Here is a 22,153-nt window from a genome sequence, read left to right as displayed (position 1 = left end):
AATATAGTCTTTTTCAGAATTAGGGCAAAAACTGGAATATTATGTGCATGTAAACGTAGTCATTGTTACAATTACTTTTCTACCACATTGTCTTCTTTTCCCAAAAAGTGGTGGTCCTGGCTGGGTACAAGACGGTGAAAGAGGCACTTTTCAACTATGCTGAAGAGTTTGGTGAAAGAGATCCCATGTTAATAATGCAGTAATCTAATCAAGGCCATGGTAAGGAAAGAAAAGACCTTTTTTCGAAATTCCTTGTTTATTTTCCAGCAAATGTTGATTGTCTTTAGGGCTGCATCCTCTTAGTCGACTAATCGTTCGTGTTGGTCTCAGTTGACCAAGATTTCTTTTGTCGCTTAGTCATTTTTTATGCCTTTTTCATGCTGAATGATTTTATTTTCTAGAAACGTATGAGCACATCTTTGGTAAACAAGATTAAAGTGGTGCTTTTACATGATTCTTTGTGGAGAAACACGGTTTTACAGATCTGTCAATTAAATCAACTAATCAAATAGTAAACAAAAAGTGTTCTTAGACAACTAAGAAGGTCTTTAGTCGAGGAAAGCTCTAATTGTCTTTATCTATTCCAAGTTTTTTTTTAACTTAAAAACATGTTTAATCTCAGGGGTTTTATGGGCCAATGGTGATTCGTGGAAAGAGATGAGGCGCTTTGCTTTGACTAACCTGAGAGACTTTGGGATGGGCAAGAAGGCGAGTGAGGACAAAATCATTGAGGAATGTGATTACCTCATTGAAGTGTTCAAGACATTTAAAGGTAAGTGTCTTATTATAACCTATTGCATGTTGAGCATTGTTTCGTCAATTCTTGTTATAAAACAACCTGATCAAAATTGTTTCATGATTTGTATCTTATAATCCACTGTTTTGACCTTTGTGAGTTGACTCTTAAAGCAGTTACAAATGCTCAGAGATAGTAACACACAGGGTTCAGTTCCACAATGTTCTAAAGGTTTTATGAGACAAGAATATAAACATTTTCTAACAATTGCTCGATTCACTTTGATGATGTGAGAGCTGATAGTTAAGGATTGGTTCAAGGTTGGTTCTGATTTGATGAGAGAGGCTTTGTTCAATTATCACAAAATGGCACGTAACATATTTCCAACACTCATGATTTGGATTTTTTCCTGTTTGCCTTGTTACAGGTGAAGCTTTTGATACGACCCAACCAATAAACTATGCAGTCTCTAATATTATCTGCTCCATTGTTTATGGCAGCAGATTTGAATATGATGATCCAGAGTTTACATCCCTGGTAGATCGGACCAACAGAAACATACAACTTGTGGGCTCCCCGTCAATACAGGTGACATTTCATGTTTATTCAGGTTACACTTTTTTAAGCATTGTGATTTTCAAATACATAATATAACTGAACTGAATTGAAGAAATGATGGGATTTTTTACTTGACTGTTAAATACTTTTTGTATATACTCATTAGGGGTGTAACGGTACATGTATTCGTATTGAACCGAAATGGTACGGGCGTCTTGGTTCGGTTCATGAATTTACACGGAGAATACGCGGTATAAAAATAAATAAAACTTGCTGCAAATTAATTAATGTAATGCGGAACTACTGTTAGACACATGGTTCTTTAGGGACAACCACTGTTGATAAAAATTAAAAACAATAATTTTTATCAACAGTGGACGTGGGGGTTTTGAAATTCTATATGAGCAGCAGCAGTGGAGAGAACAAAAGTAGCAAAGGTCAGCAAAGCTTTCATGTGCATAGTGGGAACACATCGTACTAACAAGTAAAACACCAGCTTTCATGTGCATAGTGGGAACACATCGTACTAACAAGTAAAACACCAGCTTTCATGTGCGTAGTGGGAACACGTCGTTCCAACAAGTAAAACACCAATCACAGTACAGTAAGTAGTGGGAAGATTGCTGCAGTGTAGAGTTAGTTGTGAAATCCCTGTCAACCAGAACCCTCACAAAACTATAGGCTCCAGGAGGAAACATACTTTGTCAGTGAAGTAGCAACTTCAGGACACTTTTTTAAAGTAATGGGGATTTTAGATCTCTTTCTCCAGTCCTCCAGCTCCATCTCCCTGTTGGGGGCTCTGCTGGTCCTGCTACTCGTCTACCTCGTCTCCTCCTCCAGCTTCAGCTCAAAGGAAGACAAAAAGGGACCTCCAGGACCAAAACCATTTCCTCTAATTGGGAACCTGCTGCAGCTTGATCTCAAGAGGCCCTACAACACATTACTAAAGGTGAGGAATACATTGCTTTTCTTTTGGGGGGATTTGTTGTGCGTGCTCTCCAGGCAGCAACACTGTTACAATAATTCTTCTATCACATTGCTTTTTTTTTTATGACATGACATTGTGCCCCTGTTCGTAGCTTTCCAAGACATATGGATCAGTGTTCACTGTGTATTTGGGACCCCAAAAAGTGGTTGTCCTGGCTGGGTACAAGACGGTGAAAGAGGCACTTGTCAACTATGCTGAAGAGTTTGGTGAAAGAGATCCAATGTTAATAATGGAGGAATATAGTCAAGGTCATGGTAAGGAAAGAGCTTTTTCAGAAATCATTTTTCTGTTCTGTTTATTTTCCAGTAAATGTTTGTTTGTCTTTAAGAATGTTAACTCATCGGCCGTTTTGGTCTTAGGAAACTAAGATTTCTTAAGTCGATCAGTCATTTGCATCTTTCATGCTTAATTAACTTATTTCCAAGAAGCTTATTAGCACATCTCTGGTCAAAATATGTGAAGTGGTGCTTTTGCACGACTCTTTCTGAAGAAACTCTGGTTTTACAGATCTGTCAATTAAAATCGTCGTCTTTTATCCATTCCAAGTTTTTTAAGTTAAAAAAACTAATTTAATCTCAGGGGTTTTATGGTCCAATGGTGATTCGTGGAAAGAGATGAGGCGCTTTGCTTTGACTAACCTGAGAGACTTTGGGATGGGCAAGAAGGCGAGTGAGGACAAAATCATTGAGGAATGTGATTACCTCATTGAAGTGTTCAAGACATTTAAAGGTAAGTGACTTTTAACCTACTGTATGATGAACAATGTTTCATCAATCCTCTTTTAATGAAACAATCCAGTCACAATTGTTTCATGATTTGTATCTTATCGTCCACTGGGTTGACCTTTGTGAGTTGACTCTTAAAGCAGTTACAAACGCTCAGAGATAGTAACACACAGGGTTCAGTTCCACAATGTTCTAAAGGTTTTATGAGATAAGAATATAAACATTTTCTAACGATCGTTTCATTCATTTTGATAACATGAGAGTGGATAGATAAGAAAGGGTAAACAGAAAAAAATGAGGATTGGTTCAAGGTTGGTTCATAAATCTTCAGGAAGGAGAACAGTGTTACAATGTATAATACCAACTTGATGAGAGAGGCTTTGTTCAATTATCACAAAATGGCACGTAACATATTTCCAACACTCGTGATTTGGATTTTTTCCTGTTTCCCTTGTTACAGGTGAAGCTTTTGATTCGACCCAACCAATAAACTATGCAGTCTCTAATATGATCTGCTCCATTGTTTATGGCAGCAGATTTGAATATGATGATCCAGAGTTTACATCCCTGGTAGATCGGACAAACAGAAACATTCAACTTGCGGGCTCCCCATCAGTACAGGTGACAGTTCATATTTTTATTCAGCTTAAACTTTTAGCATTGTGATTTTCAGATACATAATACAACTGAACTGAATTGAAGAAATTATGTGATTCATCACTTGCATGTTAAATACATTTTGTACATACTGATGCATCTATATTTTTGTTAACAGTTGTATAACATGTTTCCATGGATCGGTAAATGGTTTGGTGGGAAGAAAGAAATGGAGACAATATTTGCTGTCAACCAGAAACATAACTTACAGCTGTTCAGTCGTTTGAAAGAGACCCTCAATCCTCAGATGTGCAGAGGCTTTGTGGACGCCTTTCTGGTCCGAAAGCAAAATCTGGAGGTTGGGAAGCTTATCATCACTATTATGGTCAATGCTATTAACAATTAAGATATTCTTACATCACTTTTAACTCTTCTGTGTTTTATATTTTCTATCTGTTCTGTTACTTATCTATTTGAGCATGTGATAGTATTATTATCTCTATCGCTTTCTTGCCATTACCATGTTATGTTACTTAAGTTATTTTAAAGACTTTGGTCAACTTGGGTTGGTTTGAAATTTGCTATATGAATAGGGCTGGATCTAAGAAAATCAATTTTCTGATTCAAATCGATTTTCATTTGAACGATCCAACATCGATTCAGAATCGATCCATGTCTGTATTATAAATTCCTAGAACACCTAAGGAATCCATTGGTACCAACTATATTAAGCTAGCTTGTTGGGAAGTGGGTTAAATAATGGTCCAAAAATAGGCTACATTTTGATGAGGTGAAAAAATGGCATGGCCATTTTGAAAGGGTTCCCTTTACCTCTCACCTCAAGACATCTGAATGAAATGTCACTTAATACTCACTGACTGTAAAGTCTGTAGAGCTGCACTTTATTCACTGATTGCAGGCCACAAATTGTTTTTTACTGCAGGAAGATTGGGTATTTTGGGAGCAATGGGCATTTGTTTTTGGGATAAGCCTGTCAGACAAAGGGGCTTTCGGTCCAAAGGCAAATTTTTCAGACTACTGGTGTTACGAAATAATAGGCCATTGGAACAATGGGCAGTCCCTGATGCTAACGCTGACGCTACTTTTTTGTTTTTGCCTTTTGCCTGTTCATACATATGACTGCTTGAATTTGTTGATGAAAACCATGTGTAGCAATATATATTAATATTGAGGAGGTGAAACATTGTGATATCAAATCGATTTCAATCGTTGACAGGATAATTGTAATCAAATCGTGACACCAATGAAGATTCACACCCCTAGCCAAGAGTAGAGTTATCAGTGAGAAGAATTGAAGTGCAACCCAACCCACTATCACTACTACTACCTCAAAAGTTTTTGTCTATATAACTGCACCAATGTATCTTTACCTGCAGGAATCTGGGATTGCCAACAGTTACTTCCACGAACACAACCTTATGCAGACAGTTTTTCATCTTTTCGGGGCTGGCACTGACACAACAGCATCTACACTGAGATGGGGACTTCTGTTTATGGCCAAGAATCCAAAAATACAAGGTAGCAAACAAAAGTTTAACAAAGGTTTAAATAACTATCAATTTACCATTTAGTAATGATGGTTATTATAAAGTGTTACCAAATCGTCTTATGAAAACAAAAACTTTTCCTCTCTCAGACCAGGTCCAGGAGGAGCTGAGCAGGGAGATAGGAAGTCGTAACGTTCAGGTTGAGGACAGGAAGAACCTGCCCTTCACCAACGCTGTCATCCATGAGACACAGAGACTGGCCAGCATCCTCCCGATAGCAGTGCCTCACAAAACAAGCCAAGACATCACCTTCCAGGGTCACTTCATTAAGAAGGTCAGACTGAATAAAACACCTATTTTACACTAATTTAACATGAACTTTTATACATTTTACTGAATGCTCTGTAGCAAAAAATACAATCACTATCAGTGAAATGTTTAAACAACCACAAATGCAATTACAGTCTGGAGATTTAACCGCCTCTTTATCACTTCACCAGCAGCTATTTCAGCTGAAGTCTGCCTAAAGTGCACACATTCTTACCGCACATTCTTCCTTTATAAAGACCATATTGTGTGTGGGGAAAGGCATACGCATGGTTTTTCAGGTGGATTTATGCCATTTTGAGTCAGCATCAGCAGAAACCTGTGCTCAGGAATAAATGTCTGCAGACACATCTTCAGGTAGCCTTGTGACCGGCCAGTGTGGCTGCTGTAGAACAAAGTTACCGCCCCGCCTTTTGTCAATCTTGCCATTCTTCAGGTAGACATCAGCATCATGGTGGCAAGCCTTCAACAAGCTAAACTAGCTTACAGGGCTAAAAAAAAACAAAAAAACAATTGTATGGGCGTCCCCAGCCCCCACTCCTACTGCTGACGAATAAAACATATCAGATTTGTCATTTGGGATACTACTATGGTAGGTTTAAATGTAAAGCGGATAATCAGATGCTGTAATGAAGAATATGACAGAATGAACTGCATCAAGCTAACCAAGCAATACGCTATCACTAAACAGACGCACTGTCAACAGGAAATTATGCAATACGCTGTTCAAACAAGTCCTGTTTGGTCCTTCATATAGCTGCATGTTCAGCATACAAAATGTTAAAATTATTTAAGATGTAGCGATTCCTTTCTGTGCTTTGTGACTTGTTTTTTTATGTAGTTTGAAAATACTATTGCTTGTAGAGAATGTTTTTCTGTATTGTCCACAGGGGACCAAAGTATTTCCTCTCTTAACATCTGTCCTGCATGATGAGAGTGAGTGGGAGAGGCCACACAGCTTTTATCCTGCTCACTTCCTGGACAAAGACGGGAAGTTTGTCAAGCGAGAAGCCTTCATGCCTTTTTCTGCAGGTTGGTGAATTTAGCCATCAGTTCTAGATGTTCATTTACTTGCTGATGAGATAAACATTTTCCTTCGTTCTCTCTCTCTAACAGGTCACAGGATTTGTCCCGGAGAGAGTTTGGCCAGGATGGAGCTCTTCATCTTCTTCACCAGCCTCCTGCAGCACTTTCGTTTCACTCCTCCTCCTGGAGTTTCAGAGGATGAACTGGATCTGACTCCACGTGTGGGCTTCACCCTCAGCCCTTCACCCCATAAACTGTGTGCTGTTTCCTGTATGTGAGCAGTAGGGCTTGAAAATGCTGCTTGGCCCACTTTTATGACTTCAACTCACTTCAAGAGAGTAGATTTTAATTTGTACAGCATTATATTCCATATAGTGCAACAGAACTGAAAATGTTAAATTTCAATGATGCAATTAACAGAACTTTCATTTCATCAAAGATTTGCAAATAAGTAACTAAATGCACATCAGTAACCTGATGATGCACCAGATGATGTGTTACACAGAACCATCTGAGAAGCGGTCATTGAAAAGTGTCTGGGAAAGGGCAGGCACTTAAAAAAATACCTGGCACGTGATTGGATATCAGACCAGATAGATGGTATTCTCTACATCCATTGGCATCTCTGACTATCCTGCCATTAAAAGTTTAGATAGTATCCACATCTATCTTTCTGAGCCATATACTATAAATACTTGGGAATTTGGCTTGACAGCAGACTGACATTCAAGATTCATATTCAAGATTGGAGCCAAAGATGTTATCAAACCAGGCCTTCCATACATGATTAAAGGGGGTCTGTCTTACTGGGGTCTGAAACCGTAAAAATACTGTCAGCTTCCTCATAAAGTGTGTGCTGTTAATTATTACAAAAAGGCTTTCTTGTAAATAGCAAAATAGAAATGTAATAATTTCATGTACACAATAAACCTCAAGTTATCTGAACTTTGTGGCAGTAACTGCCTTTCAGCCTGAAGTTTTCCACCAGAGTACCACAGCATTAATCTTCGGGGTACTCACCCCTTTCTAACTGCTTCAAACTCAAAGCTGCAAATCGTCTTGAAAAACGACAAAAAGTTTGGGATCATTTTAAGCTACAAAAAAACGAAAACTCTGTACAGTGTGTGTATTGTAAAATCAAACTAGCTTACCACAATAGCAGGGCGTCAATACTACGTCTACGAATGCTCTGAATCTTGAAATCTGGACAAATTCTTGTAAACTTAGCTGCTGCCGGAGACAAACCAGCCCTCCCCGCTGGAGTGGTTAACCTCATGGCTACTTAATATGCATGTGAATGATATCATTGGACCATGCCGGTTATGTCTGCATTCTTTCTCCTCACTCAGAATTAGCTTTCTTGAAATGTGTCCCCCTAAACAGTTCAACAACAGTGTAGTTGAATAGCCCTGCTGTAAGCTTTGTACAGTCACATTTACCTCGGCTTAGTGAACAACTCTTTTTCATATCCAGTGTAATGAGCAAGAGGCATGAAGGGGAAGGGGGCAAAAAAGATTTACATTTGGGCCACCAAAAATTTACTTTTGCCATCAGAATAAGGGGCTTGGTGGCCCATGCAGCCAGTGCTTAAAAAAAATAGCATCTATCCCTGTTATTGTAGGCTATTTAGGCAATAAAAATGTTACTTTTTCTAAAAAAGGAAACCTGTCTTTTGTATATTTACTATTGCTGTTTACTATAAAGCAAAAGCATTTCTTATCCGATTACTCGATTAATCGATGTAATAGTCGGTAGAATACTCGATTACTAAAATAATTGATAGCTGCAGCCCTATTACCCTCCTTTCCATGGAAGATTAATCACCATAGATATATTTGCTATTTCAGTGTTAACATAGAAAAAGACAGAAGAGGGAGGGAGGGAGAGCCTGTATGAGGCAGAGGCAATTATACGGTACATTGACAATAATAATACTTTGTTTACATTTCTGAATGTGCATTTGTTAAGAACCATTCAATTAAAATGTGACTACTCTAAAATGAACTACACAGCAGATTGTAGTTTCTGTATTTATTACCAAAGCATTTATCAGTAATACAGTTAAAATGGGGGAAATGTGAAAATTCAATTTAACCCTCCTGTTGTCCTCGTGTCAAGTCTGACCCCTTTTCAAAGTTTGCTATATCAGAAATGTGCGTTTCTTTCAACACAATTGCCCAAAAATAACCTGGATGGTTCAACTCAGCGCTCTTCGCAATTAGTGTTTAAAAAAACGTCAAAGAATGTTGACTAAAATGACAAAAGTGACAAAAACATTGAAAAAAGCAACTAAAGACATTGAAAGACTAGAAAACAGCAGAATAAAGCTTTGAAAAAAAAAAAAAACGTCAAACAAGGCACTAACAAAGTTTTAAAAAGCGGCAAAAACGTAAAAAAAAAAAAAACACGTCAAATGTGTCGAAAAAAAGTGTCGATTTTCAGTTTTGACTCGGGAGGACAACACAAAGGTTAAGGTGTGCGCCCCTAAATTTTATGCCTGTGCCCCTAAAAAATCTCAGTTACAGTAAAAAAAGTTAGTCTGGAGCCCTGCATTCTCAGGGCATCAAAAACAGACGCTCTGTCACGGCCATCAGTGTTTGATACGACGTACAAGGCACCCTTGAACATTTGTACGGGACACATACTAAGCCTAAGTGGTTTTAGTTCTGTAGTTTTGTTTAAACTAGTAATGCCCCTATCACGTTTTTAGCATCTGATACGTCGATCATCAATGAGCAATATCTGCCGATAAAGGGCCCCTTTCCCACCACAAATATATGAAAGTTTTTGAATGGGAAAATCTGCTAATAGAAAGACTCTTTTCATATTGTAAGTAGACATGTGGAAATGGCCAAAAACAACTTTCAGACCAAACATGAGTGGTTGTTTTTTATCAACTAAAAAATAAATTAAACTAAAAGCCAAAAAGATGAAAGTTATAAGAGAAATGCTGCATCCATGTAGTGTCAGACAGCTCGGATAAACAAGTTTCCTAGTTGGAAAATGCACGTTAATGCCTGCTGAAGTCTGTACAACTCGGAAACTCAGGAAAGATTGTGGTGCCCGACTTGCTGTCATATGCGTATCAACATGGCCAACAAAACTAGATGTTTTAGATTTACAGGCTTGACACTTTGGTCTGCACAAGCCTTAATGATAGTTTTATATAATTATATTTCTTGATGCAGGATACAATAGTATTCTTGCATTTCAAATCTTAAGTTATTTCAAACAAGTTAAAGATATTTTAATAAACTCCAAGTGTCAAGTCATCCCAAACAAGTTCACTTTAAGGTTCTTGAAGATGTTTTGTCTCTCATTCGAGAGAATTCCTCTGTCCTGACCCAGCTTTTTAACCTCTGTGGGGTCGTTGCTATGGTGATCGTAGTCTTGTATTGCCAGACTTATATCCACAGCGCATTTGCTCTTACCAATGTATAGCTGTGTGTACTTCGGCCACAGCAATCCCACCAATCTGTCCCAAAACATTTAGAGAGGAAATGCCGAATTTTCTTTGTAAATCTTTACAATTATTACCTGAAAGAACCAAGCAGGCTTGCCTTGTTGCACAATTCAAATGTTTGTGTTTGTTATAGACAATCCAAGACTAGCACTGAAGTCTAACAACGAACAACTGATCAGGTTTAGATCAGGGAGGCCTACGTGTGGTGTCGGACACTTTGAATAAAAACGATTTGAAGTTGCCTGATGAAGTCGGAACAACTTGAAAAGTCTGGAAAGATTTTAGTGCCCAACTTGCTGACTTGACATCACGTGTCATTAATATGGCGGGCATAACTAGATGTTTAATTAATGGTAAGAAACATTTTATTAATTCACAAATTTTATTTTGCTCAAATATTTTTTATTTGGTATTGCTGTTAGTTGTTGTCCATAAAAAGTGACCCAGACTAGTTCAAAAAGTTATTTATTAACATTAGTACGATATTTGGGGGCGCCTGGTTGGCTCACCCTCAGTCCTTGACACAGCGGCTGTGGGTTCGGTTTCGATCTGCGGCCCTTTGCTGCATTCTCTCTCTCTCTCTCTGTTATAAAAAAACGTTACTTACTAAACTTAGGTCACTCTGAGTAGTAACAGTCTACACATATTCTTTGTAGCCTCCATGTTTGTTGTTATGGTTACAATCAACATTCAGATTTTCCAACTTCAGAGCACAGGAAGAGACCGAAGTCAGAAGAACAACTTCCAGTCTCGGGAACTCAGACCATCAGCAGAAGAGCAGAGAATTGTTGTGATGACGTGATGAAGAAATACGGTTTCCCCACAGTGAAGGGATGCATTTTGGCGATGAGTAGTGGTATGAGAATAAGCCAGAGCATTTGTGTAGAGGACGAGGTGGTGACATGTCAGGCCACAGGGGAGAGCTGGTGTGGGTAAGTGAACTGGGAACCGCCATGGTGGGTGGAGAAGAAGAAGACTCCTGGGAAGAGGCATGTGTAGTAAATAGTCATGCACCTGGGGCAGACTGTACAGCATGCTATAAATTGGCTCCTGCAGGTTGTTAGCAATGTCCTGGAGTAAGCCCTTGTGTCTGTGAGTATAGACATTGAGATTGGGCCCATTATATCTCTCCTGCCTCGTTGCTCAGGGATTATTTGATTTTACTGCCAACCCTAATCCTAAAAGTATACAAAGATACAGGTGTCCTCCTCTCCCTGAGGAGATTTAGAACTTGTGCAGCCACTTTGAATCATCCTGGGAAGAATTAAGAAATGATATTTGTTCAGCAGTTTCCTGACCTCACTTTCCCTGAGTGAATCTATTAATATTGGACAGAAACAGGGCAGCAAGTGTGCTTTCAAAATGTGAACCTCAAAAATACAAATCTGTTAAAAAGTTTACTGCTTTTTTTACTGTAAGTATCAAAGGAAGGTTAAATTCAAAGGAAGGTTAAATTCAACTGGAACACTGGGCAACTGGACTTGGTTAAGGTTCTTGAAGTTGTTACGTCTCTCATCCGAGGCCAATATTTGGCCATTTGGCCTCGTGAGAATACCAAAGATGGTTGTTCAGATTTGGCCTGTCTGTGAAAAAGATTTATTGCAAAGTCCTCTCATAGAACTCATTTGTCCTAAGCTGCTCCCATGTGCTGCTGCCAGGATGACCTGGAGGTTCATGTTACTGACACTGGGAGAATGGCACAAAATAATTGTTGGCAGTTAGACAGTCAAACCTGCGTAGAAGAAACATAGCAGCACCTCGTTTCCCACGACTTATTAGAATAGACTGTTGATTTTTCGGTTGCCTCTCATCATGAAATTAGTTTGCTGTAGGTATCCTCATCACCCTGAAGTGTTTTCAGAGATGTACACGTGGAACCTGTGTTTGTCCTCAGCAGCTCTGAATCACCCTTAGAAGAAGAAATAAATAACTAGAACTGCAAGCAGTTATGACGGGGTCCAAGCCTCCCGGCGCCAGACGCCCCCAACACGAGTCGCCCCTGATGACACGGGGAGCATGCGAAAGCGGGACCCAAAGCGTAAAGGTGGGGAGGCAAACGTTAGGAAATATTGAGAGGTGTGAGCCGCAAGGTCTGTGGTACATTGCCATTGCAAATATCCCAATAATAATTGTTCAACAGTTTGAAACGATAACAGGTTCTCTGAACACGAGGCCTGGCCCTCTCCTTCAGCTTGTCAGCTCACCTGGACTGGAGATTGGACGTTGTTCTTCCGACTTTGGTGTTTTCACTTGCTCTCAAGTTGGAAAGTCTGAATGTTGATTTTAACCATAACAACAAACATGGATGCTACAAAGAAGATGTGTAAACGGTTACTACTCAGAGTTCAAACTCTAGGTTTCACAGAGTGACCTAGATTAGTAAGTACAGTAATTTATTAGCATTCAACACAACTATCATGTTGTGGTTGTCGATTATAGTTTTTCCTGTTTTGTGTTAATTTATTCGCCGGTTCCTTGTTGTTGCTGTCTCGTGTTCTCTGTTGTGTGTTACCCTGTTTTTATTTTGTAGTCTCTGTTTTTCCCTTGTCATGTCTTGTTCTACTTTCTTCCTTGTGTTTTCCCGGCTTTGCGATTGTCTGCCCCACCCTGATGTGTTTGACCTGTTCCTGAGCCCTTGTGTCACCTATCCCTTGCTCGTGACCTTGTGCATTTAGTCTCTGTGTTGTCTTTTTCTGTTGTGAGATCATTGTGTGTGTTTTTTCTACCCACTTTGTCGCTGTGAGATTTTTCTTTATCTTTGTTGGTAAGAAGGACAAGACCCTCCACCTTTGTATTGATTTTAGGGGATTGAATGACATCACCATCAAGAACCGGTACCCACTCTCCTTAATATCTTCTGCATTTGAACTGCTCCAAGGTGCCAAGATATTTACCAAGTTGGATCTCAGAAACGCTTACCACTTAGTGAGGATTTGCAAAGGAGATGAGTGGAAGACAGCACTTAACACCCCCAGTGGGCATTACAAATACCTGGTTATGCCTTTTGGCCTTGCTAAGGCCCTTCTGTTTTCCAGGCCCTGGTGAATGATGTGTTGAGGGAAATGCTCAATGTGTTTGTTTTTGTGTATCTGGACGATATCCTTATTTTCTCCCCAGATCTTGACTCGCATGTCCACCACGGCTCCTCGACAACCGGCTGTTTGTCAAAGCAGAGAAGTGTGAGTTTCAGGTCCCGACTGTTTCAATCCTTGGCTACGTGATGGCAGAGGGGGAGGAGAAGATGGACCCTGAGAAGGTGCGAGCGGTGAAGGATTGGCCAACTCCCACAAGCCGGAAGCAAGTTCAATGTTTTCTGGGGTTTGCTAATTTCTATAGAAAATTCATAAGAAGCTTCAGTACTGTTGTTGCCCCTTTGCTTCACACCTCAACCATTAAAAATCCCTACTGCCACTGATTAACATGTTTCTTTCAGACTGGGGACTCTGGAACGATGGGGCCTGTTATCAGCAGAGGCCCTACGTGTGTGCAGTGAGTCTAGCAGTTCAGAGAGAACCTGAAGAGCAGCAGTTGGACCAGTCTGGTTAACCACTGCCAGCTTTTACATTTACTGCAATAAATATTCAGCATCAGAAAACATGTTGATGGTTCCGGTTTCTTTTCCTGACACTGCCACTGATCCATCTGTCCTCATGTCATCATTGGGGATGTCTCTATTTACAACCAGAGCTAGTTTGTGATCCTTGTCACTAGGGGTACCGAGTTTATTGACGAGTGACGCCAATGACGAAACAAAATGACGCAGAATGAGAATGTGTTGTGTATATACTAGGCATTAAAGTATTACGTATGAATGTTTCCTAATTACGTTGATAAAAACATAACCTCGCCACCCCCCCCAGAGAAATGTAGACTCCGAGATTATAGGTGGTTGCTGGAGTGGACGCAATGAAATGCTATATGAACAGCAGCATCGGAGAGAGAGAAGTAGTAGCCAAAGTCAACAAAGCTTTCATGTGAGTTAGGTGAAGAAGTCACTCCCACAAGGATGCACCAATCACAGTACAGCAGGGAATGAGGAAATTACTGCAGTTGATGGTTAGTTGTGAAATCCCTCTTTAAAAGAAAACTCACAAAACTGAAGGCTCCAGAAGGAAAAATATTTGGCCAGTGAAGTACCAACTTCAGGACAAGTCATGGGGGTATTAGAGCTGTTTCTCCAGTCCTCCAGCTTTCAATTCAATTCAATTCAATTTTATTTATAGTATCAAATCATAACAAGAGATATCTCGAGACACTTTACAGATAGAGTAGGTCTAGACCAAACTCTGTACTTTACGAAGCCCCAACTATTACAGTGGTTGCCTCAAGAGCAAGCATTAGCAGTAGCTATAGCGACAGTGGCAAGGAAAAACTCCCTTTTTTTGTTAAGAAGAAACCTCGGACAGACCCAGACTCTTGGTAGGCGGTGTCTGACGGCACCAGTTGGGGGAGTGGTGAATGGTGGCAATAATAGTCATAATAAAGATAGTGAAGCAGTGATCACAATGGTAGTCATAGTAGTTCATGTCATAGTAGGGTACAGCAGGGCGTTACGGGGTGTAATGTGGCACAGCAGCCTGGGTGGACGCGGTTGGACGCGGCAGGACGCAGTCGGACACTGCGGGGAAACGCAGAGCGTAGCAGGGTGTAGTAAGTCCATAGCGTCAGCTGCACCCAGGACCCCGGTGTAGGTGCCACCCAATTCCAAGGCGATGTTCTGGGTGAAGAAGAAACAAAGGGACTCCGGGGAGAAAACTCCCCAGAGCTAGGTTAGTAACAGGCATTTCTGGGACTAAGATGCACACAAAAGGAGACAAGTGAAAAGAGAGAAGAGGGAGCGGCTCATTGTGTCCTTGGAAGGAGCTTCCCACAGCAGTCTAGAGTTATAATAGTATAACTAAGAGAGGCAGGCTAAAGAGAGGGGCCCTGCTTTATCTCCCTGTTGGGGGGTCTGGTGGTCCTGCTACTCTTCTACTTCGTCTGCTCCTCCAGCTTCAGCTCCAAGAAAGACAGAAAGGAACCTCCAGGACCAAAACCATTTCCCCTAATCGGGAACCTGCTGCAGCTTGACCTTAAGAGGCCCTACAACACATTACTGAAGGTGAGAAGATGACTGATAATTGTTTTTCTTTTAGGGTGATTTGTTGTGTGTGTGCTCTCAAGACAGCCACAATGAGTATGTTTACACCAATATTCCACTATTATTCAGAATATGACAATGCTCCGAATTTGATACAGGTCATGTAAACAGCATATTCTGGTTGGATATTCCGAATAAGGCTTTTTTCCGAATATAGCATTTTCCGAAGACATGGGATATTCTGTATTAGTCGGGTTTTAGAAGGATTCTTTCGACATGTATACAGCGCATTCGAAATATGCATCTCATTCAGGGTTTTTAACCGCAGTTTACGGCCTCTTGCCTATTTGCGGCTCATGGTCAGCTCTGTGCGTTGCTATGGTTGCTGTACACAAACCAACCAGCCAACAGTTTGCAAGGCTGCAGACCCGATAAGGAGAAACACAGCTACTTTTAAACATTATCGAAGACTTGGATATCAACAGGTTTTTGGATATGCACACACATCGCTACGCCGACCTTCTCAAGAAGCTGGTTTAAGGAATGAAAGAGGGACGCTGTGTTCACAAGGTCCAACAAGTCCGCCACCGCTGGTTAACTTTGGAAAAAAAAAAGTATTTTGCATGGCTACATGTAAACGGGAATATTAGTTGAATATTGACTTTCATTAGCCATGTAAACAGCTTAGTAGGAATTAGGGCAAAAACCGGAATATTATGTGCATGTAAACTTAGTCATTGTTACAGTGACTTTTCTACCACATTATCTTCTTTTTAAAATGTGTTTGTTTTATAGTAAATACATCATGACATTATGTTCTTAGCTTTCCAAGACATATGGATCAGTGTTCACTGTGTATTTGGGACCCCAAAAAGTGGTGGTCCTGGCTGGGTACAAGACGGTGAAAGAGGCACTTGTCAACTACGCTGATGAATTTGGTGAAAGAGATCCAATGTTAATAATGGAGGAATCTAATCAAGGCCATGGTAAGGAAAGAAAAAGACCTTTTTCGAAATTCCTTGTTTATTTTCAAGAAAATGTTGATTGTCTTTAGGGATGCATCCTCTTAGTCGACTAATCGTTCATGTTGGTCTCAGTTGACTAAGATTTCTTTTGTCGCTTAGTCATTTTTTATGCCTTTTTCATGCTGAATGATTTTATTTTCTAGAAATGTATGAGCACATCTTTGGTAAACAAGATTAAAGTGGTGCTTTTACATGATTCTTTGTGGAGAAACACGGTTTTACAGATCTGTCAATTAAATCAACTAATTGAATAGTCAACAAAAAGTGTTCTTTGACAACTAAGAAGGTCTTTAGTCGAGGAAAGCTCTAATTGTCTTTATCTATTCCAAGTTTTTTTAAAGTTAAAAACATGTTTAATCTCAGGGGTTTCATGGTCCAATGGTGATTCGTGGAAAGAGATGAGGCGCTTTGCTTTGACTAACCTGAGAGACTTTGGGATGGGCAAGAAGGCGAGTGAGGACAAAATCATTGAGGAATGTGAATACCTCATTGAAGTGTTTAAGACATTTAAAGGTAAGTGTCTTATTATAACCTATTGCATGTTGAGCATCGTTTCGTCAATCCTTGTTGTTAGAAAACAATCCAATCACAACTGTTTCGTGATTTGGACACTGGTGACTTGGATTTTTTCCTGTTTGCCTTGTTACAGGTGAAGCTTTTGATACGACCCAACCAATAAACTATGCAGTCTCTAATATTATCTGCTCCATTGTTTATGGCAGCAGATTTGAATATGATGATCCAGAGTTTACATCCCTGGTAGATCGAACAAACAGATACATTCAACTTGTGGGCTCCCCGTCAATACAGGTGACATTTCATGTTTATTCAGGTTACACTTTTTTAAGCATTGTGATTTTCAAATACATAATACAACTGAACTGAAGAAATTATGGGATTCTTTACTTGCCTGTTAAATAGTTTTTGTACATACTGATGCATCTATATTTTTGTTAACAGTTGTATAACATGTTTCCATGGATCGGTAAATGGTTTGGTGGGAAGAAGGAAATAGAGACGATATTCGCTGTCAACAAGAAACAGAACTTACAGCTGTTCAGTCGTTTGAAAGAGACCCTCAATCCACAGATGTGCAGAGGCTTTGTGGACGCCTTTCTGGTCCGAAAGCAAAATCTGGAGGTTGGGAAGCTTATCATCACTATTATGGTCAATGCTATTAACAATTAAGAAACATACCTCATTTTTAACTCTTCTATGTTTTGTATTTTGTACTGTTCTGTTACTTATCCATTTGAGCATGGGATAGTATTGCTATGTTATCTTTACTGCTTTCTTGCTGTTACCATGTTATGGTACTTTAGTTATTTAACAGCACTTTGGTCAGCTCGGGTTGGATTTAAATTTGCTTTATGAATAGGGCTGGGTTTAATAAAATCGATTTTCATTTAAACAATCCAATATCGATTCAGAATCCAGAATCAATCTATGTCTGTATTATAAATTCCTAGAAGACCTAAAGAATCCATTGGTACCAACTATGTTAGCTGTAGAGTGTGTAGACCTGCACTTTGACTTATTGCAGGCCACAAATTGTTTTCAGATGCAGGAACATTGGGTATTTGTTTTTGGGATAATGGGCTGTCGGTCCAAAGGCACATTTTTCAGACTATTGGGGTTTCGCAATAATGGGCCATCAGAACAATGGGCAGTCCCAGATGCGTAGATGATCAAGCTATGATGTATAGCTATGATCTACCTTCCCTGGCCAACAGTAGTTATCATTAACAAGGAATGGAGGGAAGGGAATGGAAGGAAAGTGCAACCCACACCAGCATCACTACTACTACTTTAAAAAAAATGCTGTTGGATACTGTCCTCCTCTCCTACTTCAATGCCTAACAAATCTATCTCTTTCTGCTTGAGCAGCACTAGTTGAAGCCTGAAAATATTGTAAAAAAATTAATAACATAACTAATTCCACTGGTCAGACTGTTGAGCTCTGTTTCAGACTGATACCTCCGGTTCAGGCTGGTCCTCATCCTCAACATGGGCCTTTTTCAGTCGCAGAAAATACTTTTCAATACAGAAGCATTCAGTGTAAAAGTAAAAAAAATGACATAACATTAATTATAATACATTTATTGGATTCACAGTTGCTACATATAGTGTTTTGACCTCGACAACCCAACTGCATTTTACAGCAAACTTGCGACTAGTTAACTTTCTAAAGCGGGCACAATCGCTTGTTTGCTAAGAGTCGGGTCGGGACTCTAGCATTAACACACTGACAACATTGTATTCAGAAAATAAAATATTTTATAGCACTTTTTAATGTGTGATTGTGTATAGGTACCAACCTTTCGTGAACTTGTGAATTTCGCCAGCTGTCTTCTCTCCTTTATGGAGACGCTGTGTGCACGGTGGGCTCGATGGTGTTTTAAGCCTCCAACGTCGCCTTCCAGGCAGCTAACCCTCACCTTAACCCTAAACATAACTTCTTTGAAATAACCATTGCTGTGCTGCCTGGAAAGCGACATTGGGGGCTAAAAACACCGCATGGCGGGAGGGGCTGTGTGTGTGTGTGTGTGTGTGTGTGTGTGTGTGTGTGTGTGTATATATGTGAGCGAGACACAAGTGACAGAGAGACGGAGGACAGCAGGGAAAGAAATGCAGCTGAACGTGTTTTAAAAAAAAAAAACGAAACGCAATGTGTTGATAGTGCGGCGCACCGCCACTAATTAGTCTATGTGTGGGAAACACTGGGTAATGTTGAAAAGCTAGCAAGATTTGAAAGTAGCATACAAGGTTACCAAATCGTCTTCATGAAAACAAAAACTTTTCCTCTCTCAGACCAGGTCCAGGAGGAGCTGAGCAGGGAGATAGGAAGTCGTAACGTTCAGGTGGAGGACAGGAAGAACCTGCCCTTCACCGACGCTGTCATCCATGAGACACAGAGACTGGCCAGCATCCTCCCAATAGCAGCGCCTCACAAAACGAGCCAAGACATCACCTTCCAGGGTCACTTCATTAAGAAGGTCAGACTGAATAAAACACCTACAGTGTTTCACCTATAAGGGTACGAGCCTGGTAAGCAGTCAGGCCAACAGGAACTACTGCCAGGCCAAAAAAATAATAATGTTATGCCAAAAAATGCCAAATATCATGGAGGTGGAATCACCAGAGGTCCCACGATACGCTATTATCACAATATTTATATCATGATACGATATTGTGATTTTAAAAATACTGCGATATATTGCAATTCATTACCCTTTCTCCAACTTCATATTATGTCCCCAAGGCAAAACTTTGTCAACCTCTTTTTAGTCTGAAAAGAAATGTCTCTGGTTTGTTCATCTCACTTCAATGTCCCATCTAGTGGACTAAAAAAGCAATTGTTATTCTAAACGATTGATACTTGGCCATGTATCGATACAGTAGTGCCACGTAAAATATTGCGATACTATGCTGCAGACGGACAGAAAGAGATATGAGTGCTTGAGTGAACTAGTGTAGGTTTAAATGTAAAGCGGATAATCAGCTGCCTTAATGAAGAATATGACTCATGAATTAACTGCGTCGAGCTACCCAAGCAATACGCTATCAGCTAAACAGAAGCACGGTCAACAGGAAATTACGCAATACGCCGTTCTAAGAAGTCCTGTTTGGTCCTTCATATAGCTGCATGTTCAGGATTCAAAATGTTAAAATAATTTAAGATGTAGAGATTCCTTTCTGAGCTTTGTGACTTATTTTTTTTATGTAGTTTGAAAATACTATTGCTTGTAGAGAATATTTTTCTACATTGTCCACAGGGGACCACAGTATTTCCTCTCTTGACATCTGTCCTGTATGATGAGAGTGAGTGGGAGAGGCCACACAGCTTTTATCCTGCTCACTTCCTGGACAAAGACGGGAAGTTTGTCAAGCGAGAAGCCTTCATGCCTTTTTCTGCAGGTTGGTGAATTTAGCCATCAGTTCTAGATGTTCATTTACTTGCTGATGAGATGAACATTTTCCTTTGTTCTCTCTCTCCGACAGGTCGCAGGATTTGTCTCGGAGAGAGTTTGGCCAGGATGGAGCTCTTCATCTTCTTCACCACCCTCCTGCAGCACTTTCGTTTCACTCCTCCTCCTGGAGTTTCAGAGGATGAACTGGATCTGACTCCACGTGTGGGCTTCATCCTCAACCCTTCACCCCATAAACTGTGTGCCGTTTCCTGTATGTGAGCAGTAGGGCTTGAAAATGCTGCTTGCATGCTTACAGCATTATATTCCATGTAGTGCAACAGCACAAAAATTTCAATTTCAATGATGCAATTAACAGAACTTTAATTTCATCAAAGATTTGCAGATAAGTAACTAACTGCAGATCAGTAACCTGATGATGCACCAGATGATGTGTTACACAGAACCATCTGAGAAGCCATCATTGGAAACTGTTTGGAAAAGGGCAGGCACTTAAGATAATACCTGGCACGTGATTGGATATACCATCTGTCTATAACATCTGCCATTGTGTTTTTAACAAACAGTCTCAGGCGTCACATACACCTAAACCACAGCCCGTAGATGCCAGTAGCTCCATACCGGAAGCTGATTGGTTCAGTAAGCTGGTAGTTGAGACACAAATGCATTACTTGAAGCCTGAAAAGATGAGTTTCATGTGATCTTGTGATACCGCGACTATCTAGCTGCATTCAAGGTCAGACCAGGTAGATGGTATTCTCTACATCCATTGGCATCTCTGACTATCCTGTATTAAAAGTTTAGACGGTATCCATATCACTCTTGCTGAGCTACATAAATACCTAAGAATTTGGCTTGACGGCAGACTGGAATTTAAGATTCATATTCAACATTTGAGCCAAAATATTGTTATCAAACCAGGCCTGGTCTGTCTTTGAAACCCTAAAAGTACTGAGCTTCCTCATGTGTTGTCCCTCATTCATGAAGGCTTTAAGTTTTAAAAAAGTAGTTACAGTAAAATGTAAAAAATGTTCAGCACCACTGATGTAATTAAAAAAATGTTTGTTTAATGTCTGTTTAGAAGTACTCATGTTCCAGCAATGGACTTTCCTTATTAGCTACATACTGTATATCTGCAGAGCACAATCATCTTCAAACTATAACAAAAATGGCTTTCTTATAACTAGCTAAATACAAATTTAATATTGTCATGTACACAATAAAGACCTAAGTATTTCTGACCTTCGTGGCAGTAACTCTCTTACAGCCTGAAATGTTTCAACAGAGTACCACAGCATTAAAGTTGGAGGTGCTCGCCTCATCCCAACTGCCTTCTCAAAGCTGCAAATTGTCTTGTAATATCTACTAAATATTAAGTTTATATGTTCCAACATGTTTTGTTTTTTTTCAGAAATATGTTTCAGAAGAAGAATAACTGAAAGATAATTGCTGTGTGGTTTATGTCCACTGCCAGTGTTTGTTTTTTCCAGTTCATGAAGTGCTAATTTCTTGCACCACACAGATGTCGTAAGAAGGGGGTCATTCACAATTATACAGTTATATTTTTTAATGAGGAAAACTACAGACCATCTTGCTATGGGATCATATCAGCTGCAATGCCAAATCAGGCCAGGGGCGTTAAGTGGGGTGGCCCCTTGGTTACTTTCTACCCCCCTTGTAGTGAAGTGGCTTTTACTGTGAACATTTTACTGTTCAATATGCTGCAATTTTACAAAGAAGAAAGTGAGCAAACTTAAGCATGGCGGACCATTTGCATCTAGCGTCTCATGTTCATCTCATCACAACTTCTGTGTAGCCTGCTTCAAAATAAAAGCACTTCCTGTAACGGTTCGTAGTAAAACTGAATTACTGTTAAACAAATAAGGTTGTGTACCTTTTCACATATTAGCTGTAAATCAAGTACTGTAAATAATGTAAATATTGAGTTTTCACAACACTATAATTTAACATTTCCTTTAAACGGTTTTTAACTGAACAACATGAATTGCTTATTCAAGTGCTTTAAACAAACATTTCACAACACCTCTACTTCCAATACCTTTGCTCCAAACCACACTCATTTTCAAACTTGGCCTTTGTTTTGATCTCAACTACACACCTGTAACGTTTCGTGACTACATTTGCAGGGTCACAATACCAACATGGTAACAAAATTTGGATGCAGACATCT

General features: G+C 39.8%; 2 protein-coding genes and 1 pseudogene across 4 annotated transcripts in view; all 3 read left to right on the top strand.

Moving 5' to 3' along the window:
- LOC116056166 (cytochrome P450 2K1-like) overlaps positions 1–20,458 on the top strand; it is a 55,304-nt gene extending 34,846 nt beyond the window's left edge. Inside the window, exon 10 of the mRNA XM_031308304.2 lies at positions 20,294–20,458. The gene's annotated coding sequence lies outside the window, so the exon portion shown is untranslated. The remainder of the gene's footprint in view (positions 1–20,293) is intronic.
- LOC116056167 (cytochrome P450 2K1-like) lies at positions 1,875–7,325 on the top strand. Of its 3 annotated transcripts, XM_031308307.2 has the most exons (10): positions 2,037–2,243; positions 2,374–2,536; positions 2,862–3,011; positions 3,468–3,628; positions 3,783–3,962; positions 5,002–5,143; positions 5,262–5,446; positions 6,330–6,471; positions 6,556–6,750; positions 6,781–7,325. In XM_031308307.2, the coding sequence occupies exons 1-9, from the start codon at positions 2,037–2,039 to the stop codon at positions 6,741–6,743; spliced, it is 1,518 nt and encodes a 505-aa protein (XP_031164167.2). In that variant the 3' UTR covers positions 6,744–6,750; positions 6,781–7,325. The 3 variants fall into 3 exon arrangements, with proteins under 3 accessions (XP_031164166.2, XP_035851086.1, XP_031164167.2); XM_031308306.2 differs by having other exon boundaries at positions 1,875–2,243; positions 6,556–7,325; XM_035995193.1 differs by lacking the exon at positions 3,783–3,962 and having other exon boundaries at positions 1,875–2,243; positions 6,556–7,325.
- Positions 13,149–20,458, top strand: LOC116056160 (annotated as a pseudogene).
- Positions 20,459–22,153: the final 1,695 nt, after the last annotated feature.

The sequence above is a fragment of the Sander lucioperca genome, chromosome 19 (assembly GCF_008315115.2).
Source record: "Sander lucioperca isolate FBNREF2018 chromosome 19, SLUC_FBN_1.2, whole genome shotgun sequence".
NCBI classification, from domain to species: domain Eukaryota; kingdom Metazoa; phylum Chordata; class Actinopteri; order Perciformes; family Percidae; genus Sander; species Sander lucioperca.
The sequence above is the reverse complement of the archived record's forward strand: the minus strand, read 5'-3'. Positions and strand labels throughout refer to the sequence as shown.